Raw genomic sequence first — 14184 nt, forward strand, 5'->3', positions numbered from 1 at the left:
TGTGAACCAACCAAGATACCATGTCATCCGGACTGGATTTGAGTTCAAAAAAGTTATTTTCGGAGCCCATTCGACCTATCTCGAAGCCCATTCCCGAGCCACTCTCTCATAAGCATAATCCCGTATTCTAAACATCACGTGTTAAATTTTTTAAAACACTCATATCTTAGAAATAGTTTAGAAAATAACTTTATATAAATGTTTTTTTCTTGAATAATATTTAGTTATAATTTTTTGTATATTTTTTAACTTTTATAATAAAAATATTGTTTTCAGATAACAACAAAATATATATAAGAATTATCTTATTTTTAAAATTTTTGATAATTTTATTATATTATTTTAGAATCAATTATTTAATATTAATATAACATATAAATTTTATATGATTAAAATAAAATTCGTTTTTAATTATATATAAAATTCATTAAGGGTATTGTTTTAATTAACACATTAGCGAATCAGTTAGAAATTAATAATAAATCAATAACCTATCTAAAAGTCTAAAACCTAATAAATATGACAAATAAGAAAAACTAACTAAATTTCAATATAAAACAGAAATTTAATATTACTAAAATAAAATTCATTTTATATATATATATATATAATATTAATTATGGGTATTTTTTAAATTAATAAATTAGTGACTTAGCTAAAAAGAAATAATAAATCAATGATTTAGCTAAAACCTAATAAAAACATGACAAATAAGCAAATTTACTAAAATTATGGATAATATAAAATATGATTGATTCTTTAATACAAAATTAAAATAAGAGTTTTGTTAAATAAAACATAAGTTTGCCCCGTATCGGTGTTACAAAAAAAAATCATTAATTATGTCGTAGGAATTATGTCTTTCCCATTAGCGAATAAAATTGAAGCAGAGTGTTGGAGGATAGTTCAACGTATATATGAGATTATGGAGATTGATATGGGAGTTGAGGTAACGGACACAACTCTTCCTCCGTAAAGAAACGCTCCTGCCAGCCATTATGGATAAATGAAAGAGACATATCTGGACTTGGCTTTGTGTTAATGGATGGTGACTTTCCAATGCTGTTTGGAGCAAGGGCAGATATACACGCACCAAATCACCACTGCAAGCGGAAGCTGAAGGTTTGCTATGGGCAATGCAAGTGATACTGAAGTTTGGACACAGAGAGATGGTCTTTCAATCGACTGTGAACAACTGGTTATACTCATTCAAAAGGAGGAAGATTGGCCTGCGTTGGACTCGGAGCTCGACGAAATACAGGCTGTATCCAAATAATTTTTTGAACTTTCTATTGTTTATATTCCTAGATCTTTAAAATTCGGTACAAATAGCCTAGCAAAAGATGTCCGATCACGCGCATCTCGATCAGCTTTTGTAAACCCTTTTGCACCAAGTTGGCTAGCCCCACAAGCTAGCATGAGGATGCCAAAAAAGAGAATTAATTTGAAAGTGAAACTAAATATTTCAATGAACAAATTTATCAGAAGTCCATAGTTATGTGGATGTCTATATGGGACAAACAATTTTTTTTAGACAATTATAGAATATAGTTACGAAAATCAATCCTAAAATATATAATTTAAAAAACCATTTAAACAAACCATCAAAATTTTCAATATTACATCAAATAAGAATATAAAGACCACCTATATTCTCTTCACGTATAATGTGTTGTGGTAAGATTCAAAAAAATTAACTTACTTTACAGTAAGAGAAAATTAGATTTTTAATTCCAAATTTACAGTAAAAACATAACATTTTATAAAACTAAACAATTGACATAATAGTACAAAACTCTGAAAATAAATCAAAATACTATCCGCGCGTATCGCGGACAAAGACCTAGTAGATATATAACGAGAAATTAATGTTCTTTCCATGGAAACTAAACTAAGACGACCTTCAATTGATGACACATTAGTTATAGCAAACACATCATAAAATTTACTGTACCCCAAATCTGTTCAACGTAGACATGGCTCCAGATAAACTATCCACCTCGCCACCCCACCTACATAATAAACTGTCTTTTAAATATCGATAGTAATCAATAAATATTGGACAATTCTCACAAATAGTCAATTTCAAGGTTTTATCACCAAAAAACTTTTAAGAAGGAAAGTGACAAAAGAAGTTTTATTAAAGAGACAAATGATATTTTTACATTTTTGCTTTATTATACAAATATAAATAAATAATAAATAATAAAAAATATTTTTTAATAGTTCGAATTATATGTTTCCAAATTGAAATTTTTCTATAACTTTGTTCTTTTTCGAAAATTTTATTTTTGAAATTGTTTTTTTTCAAAAAAAATTTTAATTCGAAAATGTTTTTTGAAACTATTTTTAAATTTGCATTTTTAAATTTTTAATAATTATTGTTTATTTTATAAATTTTATATTCCACTCCTTAACCCTAAACATTAAGTCTAAATTAGTTAATCATAAAGATGTAAATATATATTTATTTTTTAGTGAAACTTCTTTTGGTCATTTTCTTTCTTAAAAACTGTTTTTGCGAAAATAAACTTAAAAATATTATCCTAAGAAATTTTTCGTAAATATTTTATTCGAAAATATAATAACAATAAATAGTCTACAATAAAACCTCATTTTTGTCATTTTCTTCCAAGAGAAGTCGTCTAAATGTACAACAACATTTTTTATATGCTCGAAGTTTTGAGCTTTAGACAAAGTTTAGAGCATCTATATTTGCTAACTGCATTTTATCTAAAATCCATTAACAAAATCATACATAATAAAATTATTCTTTCCATGTAGCCATAAACCAAAGATGACATGCAAAGATAGACATTGTGTGGGATGCACAGACTGGAAATCTACGTAATGGAAGGTAAGAGCATCTGCATCAATGAACCTTGAAGGAGGATCATAACTTTAACTTTTATTATTTTATTTTTATTTTTTTAGTTTGATTTTTTTTTTTTAAATAATAAGCAGACCAATCGCGAGCCGCCACGTAACGTGGGGCCCGCGTTACAATGATGAACCGGATTCATCCCAGTAAACCTGCAAAAACTGAATTCATAAAATGGGAATATTATAATATTTTTTTTTTGGGAAAGGTGCGAACCTCTGCATTGAATCCTCAATGCAGATACCTTAAAGGGTTCAGATCTCGAAGAAGAGGAGTGCACTTAAGGGGATGAGCCATAGTCAACGTCAGTGTTCCACGAGCCTCTTCCATGTTAACCTCATCTCCTTCGATTTTCCAATCAAAACACTGCACCATGACTCCAATTGCTGTTTCTACAGAAAGATAAGCTAGATTTGATCCAGGACAGCCTCTCCTTCCGCTCCCGAAAGGAATGTATTTCAGGACTTCCTCTTTCATCTCGTCCTCTTGATATGATCTTGAAGAAGGCAGAAACCTCTCAGGCTTAAACTCCTCGGGGTATTCCCAGACATCTGGATCCCTCATTACAGCATAGCAGTTAACAACAAGTTTTGTCTTCTCCAACACATCAAAGCCTCCGATCTCACATCCTTCCCGGAAGCTCCTTAACACAAGAGGTACCGGTGGGTGCAATCGCAGTCCTTCCTTGACGACAGCTTGCAAATACGTAAGGTTAGGTAGATCTGTTTCCTGAATCAACCTTGTTTTCTCTACAACTGAATCTATTTCTTCTCTCAATCTCTCCAGAATCTTTGGATTGTTGAAAATCTCTGCCATAGTCCATTGTATAGTGTTCGTTGAGGTGTCAGTACTTGCAACGAAAAGATCCTGTACAAGCATACATTACAACCAAATGGTAATGGATTGGTTTCTCGATTAACGAATCCACATAAAACAGAAAAAAAAAACTTTTTACCACGTACAAGGCCTTGATATGGTTCCTAGTGATCTTATACTCTGCTGTTTTACCTAGGGATGTTAAAATGGGAAATGGAAAAATATTTAATCAATTGTATAGTTAAACTGGTTAATAGACAAGCTATTTTAACAACATCCTTAGTTTTACCTTGACAAGCTTCCAATAGTACGTCCAACATCTCACAGCTTTGGTTATGGTCCTCCTCATATTCCACAAGACTCTTCTCCAACACGTCGTTGTACCTGGAGGAAATACTGGCTAAATCCTTTTCGAAAACTGAGATCCCGAGCTTCGAAAGCGGCTTGCGCAAGATGGCCGCCAAGAAAAACTTCTTTGACAAGACATCTGTTTCAGCCACTAACCCCCTCACTTTCTCTGCATGATCACTCTTTCCCATAAGCATCTTGCACATGCTGTTGCTTATTAGCTTCATAGCTTCCTCAGCGATCTCAACGCTCTCCTTCTTCGTTGCCTTGTCTACAAGATTCAAGTAAAACCGGTTTACCTCATCCGCGCGGATGCCTCGTGACCTCTCGAGAGCCTGAGGTCCAAGGAGCTTTGTGGTGATGAGCTTTTTTATGAATTTCCAGTAATCCCCGTAAGGAGCGGTAGCGAGGCCGGAAGATCCAAAGAAAAGAGACCCTTCGTTCGTAGGGAGGTTGCGAGTTGAAACGTTCATGTCTTGCGCCCTAAAGATCTCATAGGCTATTGAGGCGGAGGAGACAAGGAGTATGGGGACATTTAAGACACGAAGATAGAGGATAGGTCCATACTTGGAGGAGAGTTTATGTAAGGATTTGTGGACTATAAGAGAGAGGAGAAGGTGAAGATGGCCGATGATTGGAAGCGACGGAGGGCTGGGAGGCAGATCACAGTCTTGTGAGTCATTTGGTTTCTTGAAGAAGAAATAGTAACAGAGAAATGAAAAGAGGCAAAGGATGATAAAGATGAAACCGTTTCCAAAGTCAACGATGAAAGTTGCTGCCATTGTTACTCAAAGTGAGTATTCTTCTGTCAAAGAATCAATGGTTTGATATCCCTATATATTATTTGAGAAGTATTGCAACATTTTTTGTATCCACATGTCATCGCTAGAATGATTCTTAGAATCCTTAGAGAAATATGTTGGTCCATCTAAATATATAATAAATTTTTTATTAAACCACAATAAATACATTATTAATGTGCTTCATTATTTCCTTAAATAAGATTACGGAATTGCCTAATGTGGCTAAAGTATATATGACAATTAATGATTTTAAATAATAAAGATTTGATAAAAATAAGTTTGTATTATAATTATATTTGTTTAATTTTAAGCTATTAAAATAAATTAAACAATCATAGTAACCATATAATAAAAATTAAAAAAAATATTTATATATTATATTTTGAATTTTTAAAAACGAGTATAAATTACTAAAACTGTTAAAAGTTTTACATTCAAATTTAGTGATCTATGATTTAAAACTTTTGTTATGACATTATACAAATAATTAGAAAATAATATAAGTTGAAAGTTTCATTTAATAAGTATCAAAAATAAAAGATATATAAATATATGTATCATTTTAAATTAAATTATATGCCATATAAAAATACATAAAAATCTTAATTTTGAAATTTACTTTGAACATTTTTTTGATAAAAAACTTGAAAAAATATTGACAACTAAATTTTTTGAAATCTTATAAATTACTTAAACCATTAATCCTACAGTGAAAATTTTGTTATCAAGATTTTTTGCTATAACAGATACAAATGATAAAAAAATGAACAAAAAGCATCATCTAATAAATATTAATATTAAAATATATCATATATATGTTACTATCATTTAAATTTAATTATATATCATATCAAATAGAAAAAATATTTTTTTGATTTATAAAATTTATTTATATGTTCGCACCAATTTAATTATATAAGTAGTAGATAATGACTTTTTAATTATTCAATATATATTTATTATTTCATAATATGTTATAAACATATAATATATAAAATAATTTATATATATAATATTCATTCCGCGCAAGGCGCGAATCTTAACCTAGTCTAAATATATTTTGTTTATTTGGGCAAGGACGTGAAATAACGAAAAACTGACGTCTTTCTTTTAAACAATATAATCATAATCAAATGGGAAAACACATGATCAAATTAATTGTTTAATAATTTGGTTAATCATATTTATCGCCCAAGCTGACAGACAGCTAACACTTCTACCAATAGGCATCTAGTTTTGTGAACATATCGATAATCAACGCCAGGGGCGGATCTAGCATCTACAATAATATGCGGCACAATATATTATGTAGCAAAATTATAGTAGTTAGAGTTGATTTCCAACCAGAGGTGCATAGGGCAATGAAGACTAACCATATGAATTTCTAAGTTTTTTCAAGAAAACTAATGAAAAATAAAAATTATGTGTGTGGCACTTGCCCCACCCTATTGTTATCTAGGTCTGCCCCTGATCAACGCTATCTACAGTACCATAAACTAAACCAATACTTCTAAGCCATTTTAAACATGCTACATGGACGAAAACAATCAGCTAATAAGATCATTAAAAATAAAATGTTATATATATTAAAATATTTAAAATCACCAACAAAATATATCAAATTTCTGTTTTAATCTATATTATTAAAGTTGAATTACACATTGAGATTGTTTGGCAATATGGATAGTAGTTAAAAAAATAGTACTGTTTGGAAACATGGATAGTAGTAGGTTAGGAAAAAAAATAATGGGCTTATGCTACTAAAAATTTGGAAGTCCATTACATTATATTAAAAAGTAATGGGTCTATGTTACTTGATATATATATTCAAATTAAAATAAAAATTTAAAATTGATTTATATCAAAAATTCATTCAAAAATATACATATATTCAAAATTTGATTTTTACTAACATATTTGCCAATAACTATTTTATAAATGTTTTGAATATATATAATAAAAATACAATACAAAGCCCAATTTCAAACACCAACTTAAATTATGGTTTTTATATTTCACATTAAATCTTAAAATATCATATATATGTGATTATTTATATGATTGTACGTATAAAATATTATTAATTATAAGAAAACTTAATTGATGGTACGTATAAAATACGATTAATTATATGATAAAACATATTTTGTAACCTATGATGACACATATAGGATATATATATAATAGTGATTAGATGTGGGCGTTCGGGCTCGTTTTTTGGGTCTTTTTGGGATTTCGTGTCCATTTCAGATCTTTGAGGATTTGGTTCGAAATTGGATAACCAATTTAAATAGGTTTGGTTTAAATATTTGGATAGAGAATTAATAATTTACGTATTTTTGGAGTTTTGAGTATTTTTTAACTATTTAAGATATTTACGTTTGATTATTTGTATATATTTTCAAGCATTTATGCGAACTTAAAAGTATCATATATATCCTGGATGTCTTTATATATATTAAATCTAAAAATAATTAATATATATATAAGTATATAAATCTATTTTGGATATCCAAAATACTTCGGTTCGGATCGGATTAGGTTTCAGTTCTTCAAATACCAAAATTTTGAATAATTAAGATATTTAATCAATTCCGGTTCGGATTTAGTACTACTTTTTCGGATTGGGATCGGTTCGATTCTTCGAGTTCGAGTTTTTTTGCCCAACCCTAAATAGTGACATAAAAAGCAAATAGCATCATATTTTTGTAAAAAATACACCCGCACGGGCGTGCGGGTCAAAATCTAGTTGTTTTTAAAAGTGTCACAAAGTTTCTAACAACTGTATTTCAAAAGGAAAGTGAAGTCAAAAGAAAATTGTTTACAAAAATCTCACTTGATATATAGATTAAATCTTTGAAAAAATTATTAAAAGTAAGTGTAGTTAACAAAAAAAATACTTTTAAACTCTATCAACTATAAAAATCATAAATGTCAAAATAAAATAAATTTAGATAAAAAAAATAATAACCAAAAAGTAATCTAAATGTCTCAAAACATATAAAAAAGATAGCCACAGCTTTCAACTTCTTTCAGTTTTGTTGCAGCTGCAAGTTCTGTTTCAATATGACAAGTGCTTGCACATATCTTAGAAATAAGAACCTCGGTGAAACAGGCTTTGATGTTGCCCGCAAAAACACTACGGCCAGTACTGGTAATGAAATGAAATCAGAAGGAAGGTGTAACGCCCGGCCGCACACGGCTAATAGGCCATCCACGCCTGTTCACTCGGCCCGTGGATTCCATCCGGTCGGACGGACGGTGCGCTAATTTTCCGAAGATCCAAAAGTCATGTTTGCTGACCCTGCAATCACCACCGACCTTTTCGTGATTTGGCTTCATGCTAATTCGCACGGTATCGCAATAGGTCATCCATCATTTCACTACTATAGTCCAAACACGCTTAACCACAGAGTTCTAAACGGATGTGTGACATAAAAAATAAGTTAACTTTGATGATATAAATAGCTAAATCAATCCTCTTAAGCATTTCTATATATCACAACTTGGGATGTTACAGAAAGTTTCCATTTAGAAGCTCCAACTTGTCTACTTCCTACTCTGCACATAAAGCAATGTCTGGCCTGTACTTCCAACGGTGCCATATTGAAAAAGAATCAGTTCCATTTGATGCCCCAAAAAATTCCAGGGAATCAAGAACTCTGAATCGCTTCATAAAACGCCCCGAGCCTCTGATCGCATCTCCATCTTGCAGTAACTATCAGCCACATCTCAGTACAACAGTTCTGCAGCATATCCTCAATATTCTGGTCAATCTCTCTATTGTGAAAAACCCATACATTATGAAACAAAGCTCAAGAGCACATTCTCTTGGATGGACTGAGAACATATCAAATATCAAACCCCTAGTGTATACAGTTTGAATCATCCAGCAGCTTCTCCAATATTCTTGCAACATCTTTAACTAGAAGCACAAATTGACTGTTCCACAGAGTTCAGGCTCTCTATCGCATCTGAGGTATACAACCTGTCCATTTGATGGTCTTTATCTTGTCTCTTATGTTATTCCAACGGAAAATTCTGCTTATATCCCATCTCATTAATCTTTGTCACCATATAGCCCCCAAGGCAGACAGACATGGTATGAGCAAGAAGCAATTAATTTCCTCTGATGCGGCGAGAATTTCACCTTCCTCACCTCATATCCAATGTGTTACAGGGAATGCATTATCTAGTTGTGGAAAACTAAACAAAGTTGAGATCTTGATCAGAACCATCTGCCTACAATGTCTATCAAAATTTAAATCTGTTCTACTTGCTTCCCAAGAAAATGTCTCAGTTTCCTGTTATGAGACTTTACATGTTGCAAACGTAATGTGCACTGCATAGGAAATCTTTTCTTCTTTCGGGAACCTCTTTTAACTGAATCAGCATGTCTAGATATCTGCGAAGCATTAAACTAACTAGATGATGATGGTGCTTTGAAGCACTTTGGATAAGTGACACATTTAGGAAGGAAGGCCTTGGACTCTTTCCTCTTTCTGTGTTTTTTTACTCCTAAACACTCTTAAAGCAAACCTGGAACAAGAAATGAAAAGGTTGGCTTCATTCCTACAACCCTTAGATTTTGTGCCAAGAGTGTTGTTTACCACTACTAACATGTAGATCTTATACATCAGTTCCTCTATCTGCATCCTCTCTAACACAAAATAATTTTTTAGACACAAAAGTTCTTAAAATTCGTTGAGTTGGTTTTGGTGACACAGTGAATGCATATATCTGATCGTTATCTACTTCCAAGGCTTCGGTGTTGTGTTGCCCGTGACTCGTGAGGCCAAAGAGCGCCCTAGGTCAAAAGACTTCTCACGCGACCAATCTGCTCTACACCTTCACTACGTCTTGCAGGTACTACACGACAAGTTGTGTATAATACCTATTGGTTACAGATGACCAAACACACTTTCTCTTGATGTTTCGTTGCTTAAACAACTATTATGAACCATTACCCCAAAAAAAAATAACTACGGACCAATGTTCTAAAATACATAATAATAAAAAACGACTGAAACAATGAACTCTTGTTTTGTAATAAAAGGCGATACAGTTTTCCTCAATCTTCATTTATGCTTTCTAAGTGCGGTCTCCAAACGCCGACGCGTCCCTTTCTCCGATCTCTTTGGGTCGCGACTTTCTCCGACAATATCTCCGTCAAGTACCTATCAGAGATCAACACCGATGAGTCCTTGTCTTTACCATTATTTTCCCCGTTAGACTTATGATCATCCACGTCTTCACGATGATGCCGAGAACGCTTCTTGACGGCGTTTGCGTAATTTCTTTCGCGGCGGATCTTTTCTTTATCTGGTTTAGCTGCGGGCATGAGGAAATAAATCTTGCCACGTTGGAGCTCAGCTTCTGGAGGGACGATAACGATCTTTGTGGCTGAGATGACATCATCATGATCTGAAGACGGTGGAGAAGATGGTTTCTTGAGTACGTGCTTCGGGTGTGCCTTCATTACTTCGCTGGCGGTGATTGTACCACTGATCTCCTCAACGTATCCGTTTGAATGTACGATGCGGATCACGTCCAGAGCTCCACACGGTAGGATGCAGGCGATGCAGCACCTAAGTGTCTCCTTCATCCTCTTTTGTTTTGTATTAATGAAGAAGAATAGAAAATTTAAAGACTTTGGTTCTTGAAAGAAGCATCTGCGAAAACTAAAATGAAAAAGATGAGAGAAGAAATTAAAGAGAGAAAAAGAAACGTATGGCAAGTGATCTTTGAAACACATAAGCTTTGAAGAGAACTTAATTATTTACTTATTTATAGTGATGTCTCTTTAATTTGGTGCTTTTCATTTTATTTTTGGGACGTCGTCTTATGGTATGTGTATAATATATAGTTGTATGGTTTATGTTAGTTGCTCTTTTAATTTCTGCTCCTTTTCAGCGGCTGGGTTTAGGAGAATATACGTTGAACTCACTCTTTTTATTTATTTTGGCATTGTTCGATTTTTTAAAATATTTCATTAACTAGCATTTACCTAAAAGCTTATGGAAGATTTTGAAAATTTTCATTAGCTTCCATGTTCATTTTATTTATGCAAACCTACATTGCACCCAATAAAGTATAGGGAACTAAGAATCGTGATTCGTATAAAATAATCATGAGATAACTAAGTGGGGTTTGTCCTTTTTGATTGAGATGGGAGATCATGTATAATGTCTTAAAGTCCAAAAACTATAACAAAAACTAAAATTTAAAAGCTTGGTATATGTTCCTTGAAAAAGCATTCGTTTGAAATAGAACATAAACCATACGAAGATGTAGAATCATTTGAATAAAACCTTAATATAAACAAACAAATGAAGTAAGGAATAAAAAGAGGTCAAAAACATATGCAAAGCAATAGTAATATAATTTGTTTTTTTTTTCTTTTCTTTTCTAAATGGTGGGGAGAGGGAACAAAAGAGGGGCTGAGATGGAATGAATAATTGCACCCAACAATGTAATGTAGATGTATTTTACCTTTTGGATCCATCGTCTATTAGCATTTGAGGGGACCCCTCTTCCTCGCTAAAGCTTGCAATTATTTCTTCTTCTTCTTTAGTTTGTGTATCAACTTATAATTAATTTCGACTTTCTAATGCACAGTGTGGTTCATCTAGGCTGGGTGCTTATGGGAGACACATGTTGTAGCATCATTGGGTATCCATTATATCATTACCACATATCACACACCACTTTCCACAGTTTTTTTTTGGTAATCCACTTTTCATAGTTTCACCAAGTTAAGCCTTATATATAAGAAATCATTCAAGAGTTTGGTCAGATAGTTGAAATATTTAGCTTCTACCCCGAGTAGTGGCGAACTAAGTAATCATCTACCTAGTTATCGTAATTAGGATTTTATTAGTTTAAATTCAGAAAACTTTAGAAACATAAAATAAAACACCTAATGTCGTTATAAGATTAAAAAAACAACATGGTCGGCGGGATGCAGTAGTCACAGCGCGTGGAAGATTTTTATGTGGATCAGTTTGTATGATGACAATTTGTCTATCATAGATCTGTTTTATATCAATTATGTTCATGTGTGCATGCATACGATATGCCTGAACAAAATTTAGTAGATTAAGCGACATTTTATCATATTTTCAAACACATTTATTCTCTGATACCAATATTATGTTATAAAGATAGATCAAAGCCGTAAAAAGAAAAGAGTGAAGAATAATTTTGCATAATTAAAAAAAATATATATATATATATTTGGTGCTAATTTTAGCTTGCAATATGGTGTGACAGTTAAATAATAATCTGCATATATATATATAATCAAAGTTCCTTTTTTTTGTAACATTAAAGTTCATATTATACAAAATTTCAAGAAACTAATTAATAACTAAAACTAACCCCACACAACAACTATTAGAACCAACTTACCATCTTTACAATTTGTGTGTTTTCCTATTGTCTTTTGGAATAAGCTTTTTTCTTTGTTTTGTTGTCGTTGAGTGGGCATCAAAAGTCAATTCAATTAAGAAATAGTCGAAGTTTGATGAGATTAGTTTGGATCTATTTCAGTGAATTATAATACGCACGCAGCATGTTGGATTTCAGATCCCTTTTTTTTTATTAGTTTTAGTTCGAAAATGGATCATACTACTAGAGCTACTAGTATGATTAATAGTAATCGAAATGAGGTTAATACAACCAACGCTTGTTTTATGATAAAAATACGACCAATGTTAGTTCAAATAAACATATATGGAATATTGTTTGAGAAGGCCAGGTCTTTTTACTTGGAACTTCAAACGCTCATAAACGGAGAAAGAAACAAACCTTAATAAATCATGGATTCATTTCACAAAACTAACACATAAAAGGAAAGGATAATAAGAGAAATGTGTTATCAGTAATATCCGGAAGCAAAGTCATGTGGGTTTGCTTTCCTTTTGAAAGCGATTGACTCATGGACCCCTCCTCTCTCAGTCTACTTTCTCGCTCTCTTTCTTTTTACATTTTGGGTGTTTGGTGAACTTCTTTTCACTTCTTTTTGAGCTGATAAACTGTTTACAGTCAGTAGCGAACCTAGGTACACCAAGAAGGTGGCAAGTGCCCCCATATAATTTTCAAAATTGCATAATATACATCAAGTTTTAATCATTTTTCCCAATTAAATATCATATTTTAGCATGTTTTAAGTTTATATGTGATTTGCCCCCACTAAAAAATAGTTCTACATTTGCCACTGTTTACAGATGTGTTTGATTGCACGAAGTTGAAAGTAAGAAGAACAAATAAAGTTGAGACTAGAGGGAAACTTGAGAATATTCACACCCAAGTCGCACATTATTTAACTCCTTTTTCATCCCCTATATATTAATCATCGAGCACTGCAACATGTTTTCGTAGCAACGTGTCATCACTAAAATGATTCTTAGAATCTGTAAAAAATAAGTTGGTACATACAAATATATATTATACTTTTTATCATACTAACTATCAAATTGATTAGTAGTGTACAAAAAAATATTCTCAATTCTTTTCTTAAATAAAATCTACGGAATTACCTAATTTAGTTAACATATATATGACAATTAATGACTATGAATAATACATATTTGATAATAATTTTTGTATCCTATCTCTTTTTTGTTTAATTTTATATTATTAAAAGAAATTAAACAATCACATTAAGCATATAATAAAAAAATTAGATTTTTTCTTATATGTTATATTTTAAATTTTTTAAAACGACATTACTAAAAATGGTAAAAGTCTCACACTGACATTTTTTTTATCAGTGGTTTAACTTTTTTTGTTCAAGCAAAGATACAAATAATCATAAATCATATGAATATGAAATCTCATTAATAGATATTCATATTATATATATATATATATTAATATCATTTAAATTAATTATATGCTATATAAAAATATGTTAATTTCAAAATCTGTATTGAAAAATTATTGAGATCTTAATATTTTAATTTGAACTTTGTATTGGTAAATCTCACATTAAAAAATTTGTGACTAACGGTTGATATTTTTGTTACAACAAATATACGAATGTTAATAAAATGAAATGAGTAGGAAGTGTCAATAGTAAATATTTATATTAAACTGTACTATATATATGTCAATATCACTAATGTTTAATTATATACCATATAAAGTAAATTAATTAATTATTTTGATTTATTACCAAAACATGATTGTAAATGAACAAAAATTATTGGTTTTGATTTATGTGTTTACTCTAATGTATATACTTTTATGTATACAAATTGTTTTTTTAAATATGTGGTTTATAATATGTTATTTGATCCTGACAATCCCAGAAATACACTTCTTCAAATCGAA

General features: G+C 31.3%; 2 protein-coding genes across 3 annotated transcripts; both read right to left on the bottom strand.

Moving 5' to 3' along the window:
• Positions 1–715: 715 nt before the first annotated feature.
• LOC103828977 (cytochrome P450 705A22-like) lies at positions 716–5077 on the bottom strand. 2 transcript variants are annotated; one of them, XM_009104625.3, is made up of 3 exons: positions 3987–5077; positions 3837–3889; positions 716–3748 (listed from the first exon to the last, which is right to left on the bottom strand). In XM_009104625.3, exons 1-3 carry the CDS (start codon positions 4825–4827, stop codon positions 3113–3115), a joined length of 1530 nt encoding a protein of 509 aa, XP_009102873.1. In that variant the 5' UTR covers positions 4828–5077; the 3' UTR covers positions 716–3112. The 2 variants fall into 2 exon arrangements, with proteins under 2 accessions (XP_009102873.1, XP_033131954.1); XM_033276063.1 differs by lacking the exon at positions 3837–3889 and having other exon boundaries at positions 716–3762; positions 3900–5077.
• A 4672-nt stretch (positions 5078–9749) lies between these two features.
• Positions 9750–12773, bottom strand: LOC103828978. Its single transcript, XM_009104626.3, has one exon. It carries the CDS (start codon positions 10601–10603, stop codon positions 9920–9922), a length of 684 nt encoding a protein of 227 aa, XP_009102874.1. The 5' UTR covers positions 10604–12773; the 3' UTR covers positions 9750–9919.
• Between the last annotated feature and the right edge of the window lie 1411 nt (positions 12774–14184).

Source organism: Brassica rapa, chromosome A07, assembly GCF_000309985.2.
Source record: "Brassica rapa cultivar Chiifu-401-42 chromosome A07, CAAS_Brap_v3.01, whole genome shotgun sequence".
In the NCBI taxonomy this organism is placed as follows: Eukaryota; Viridiplantae; Streptophyta; class Magnoliopsida; order Brassicales; family Brassicaceae; genus Brassica; species Brassica rapa.

Excerpts from the sequence above, each read along its gene's own strand:
- LOC103828977 (XM_033276063.1), bottom strand. The coding sequence starts at position 4,827 with ATGGCAGCAACTTTCATCGTTGACTTTGGAAACGGTTTCATCTTTATC. Across the intron at positions 3,763-3,899 it reads TTTTTCCATTTCCCATTTTA|GTATGCTTGTACAGGATCTT; the intron begins ACATCCCTAGGT and ends TTTGGTTGTAAT.
- LOC103828978 (XM_009104626.3), bottom strand. The coding sequence starts at position 10,603 with ATGTGTTTCAAAGATCACTTGCCATACGTTTCTTTTTCTCTCTTTAAT.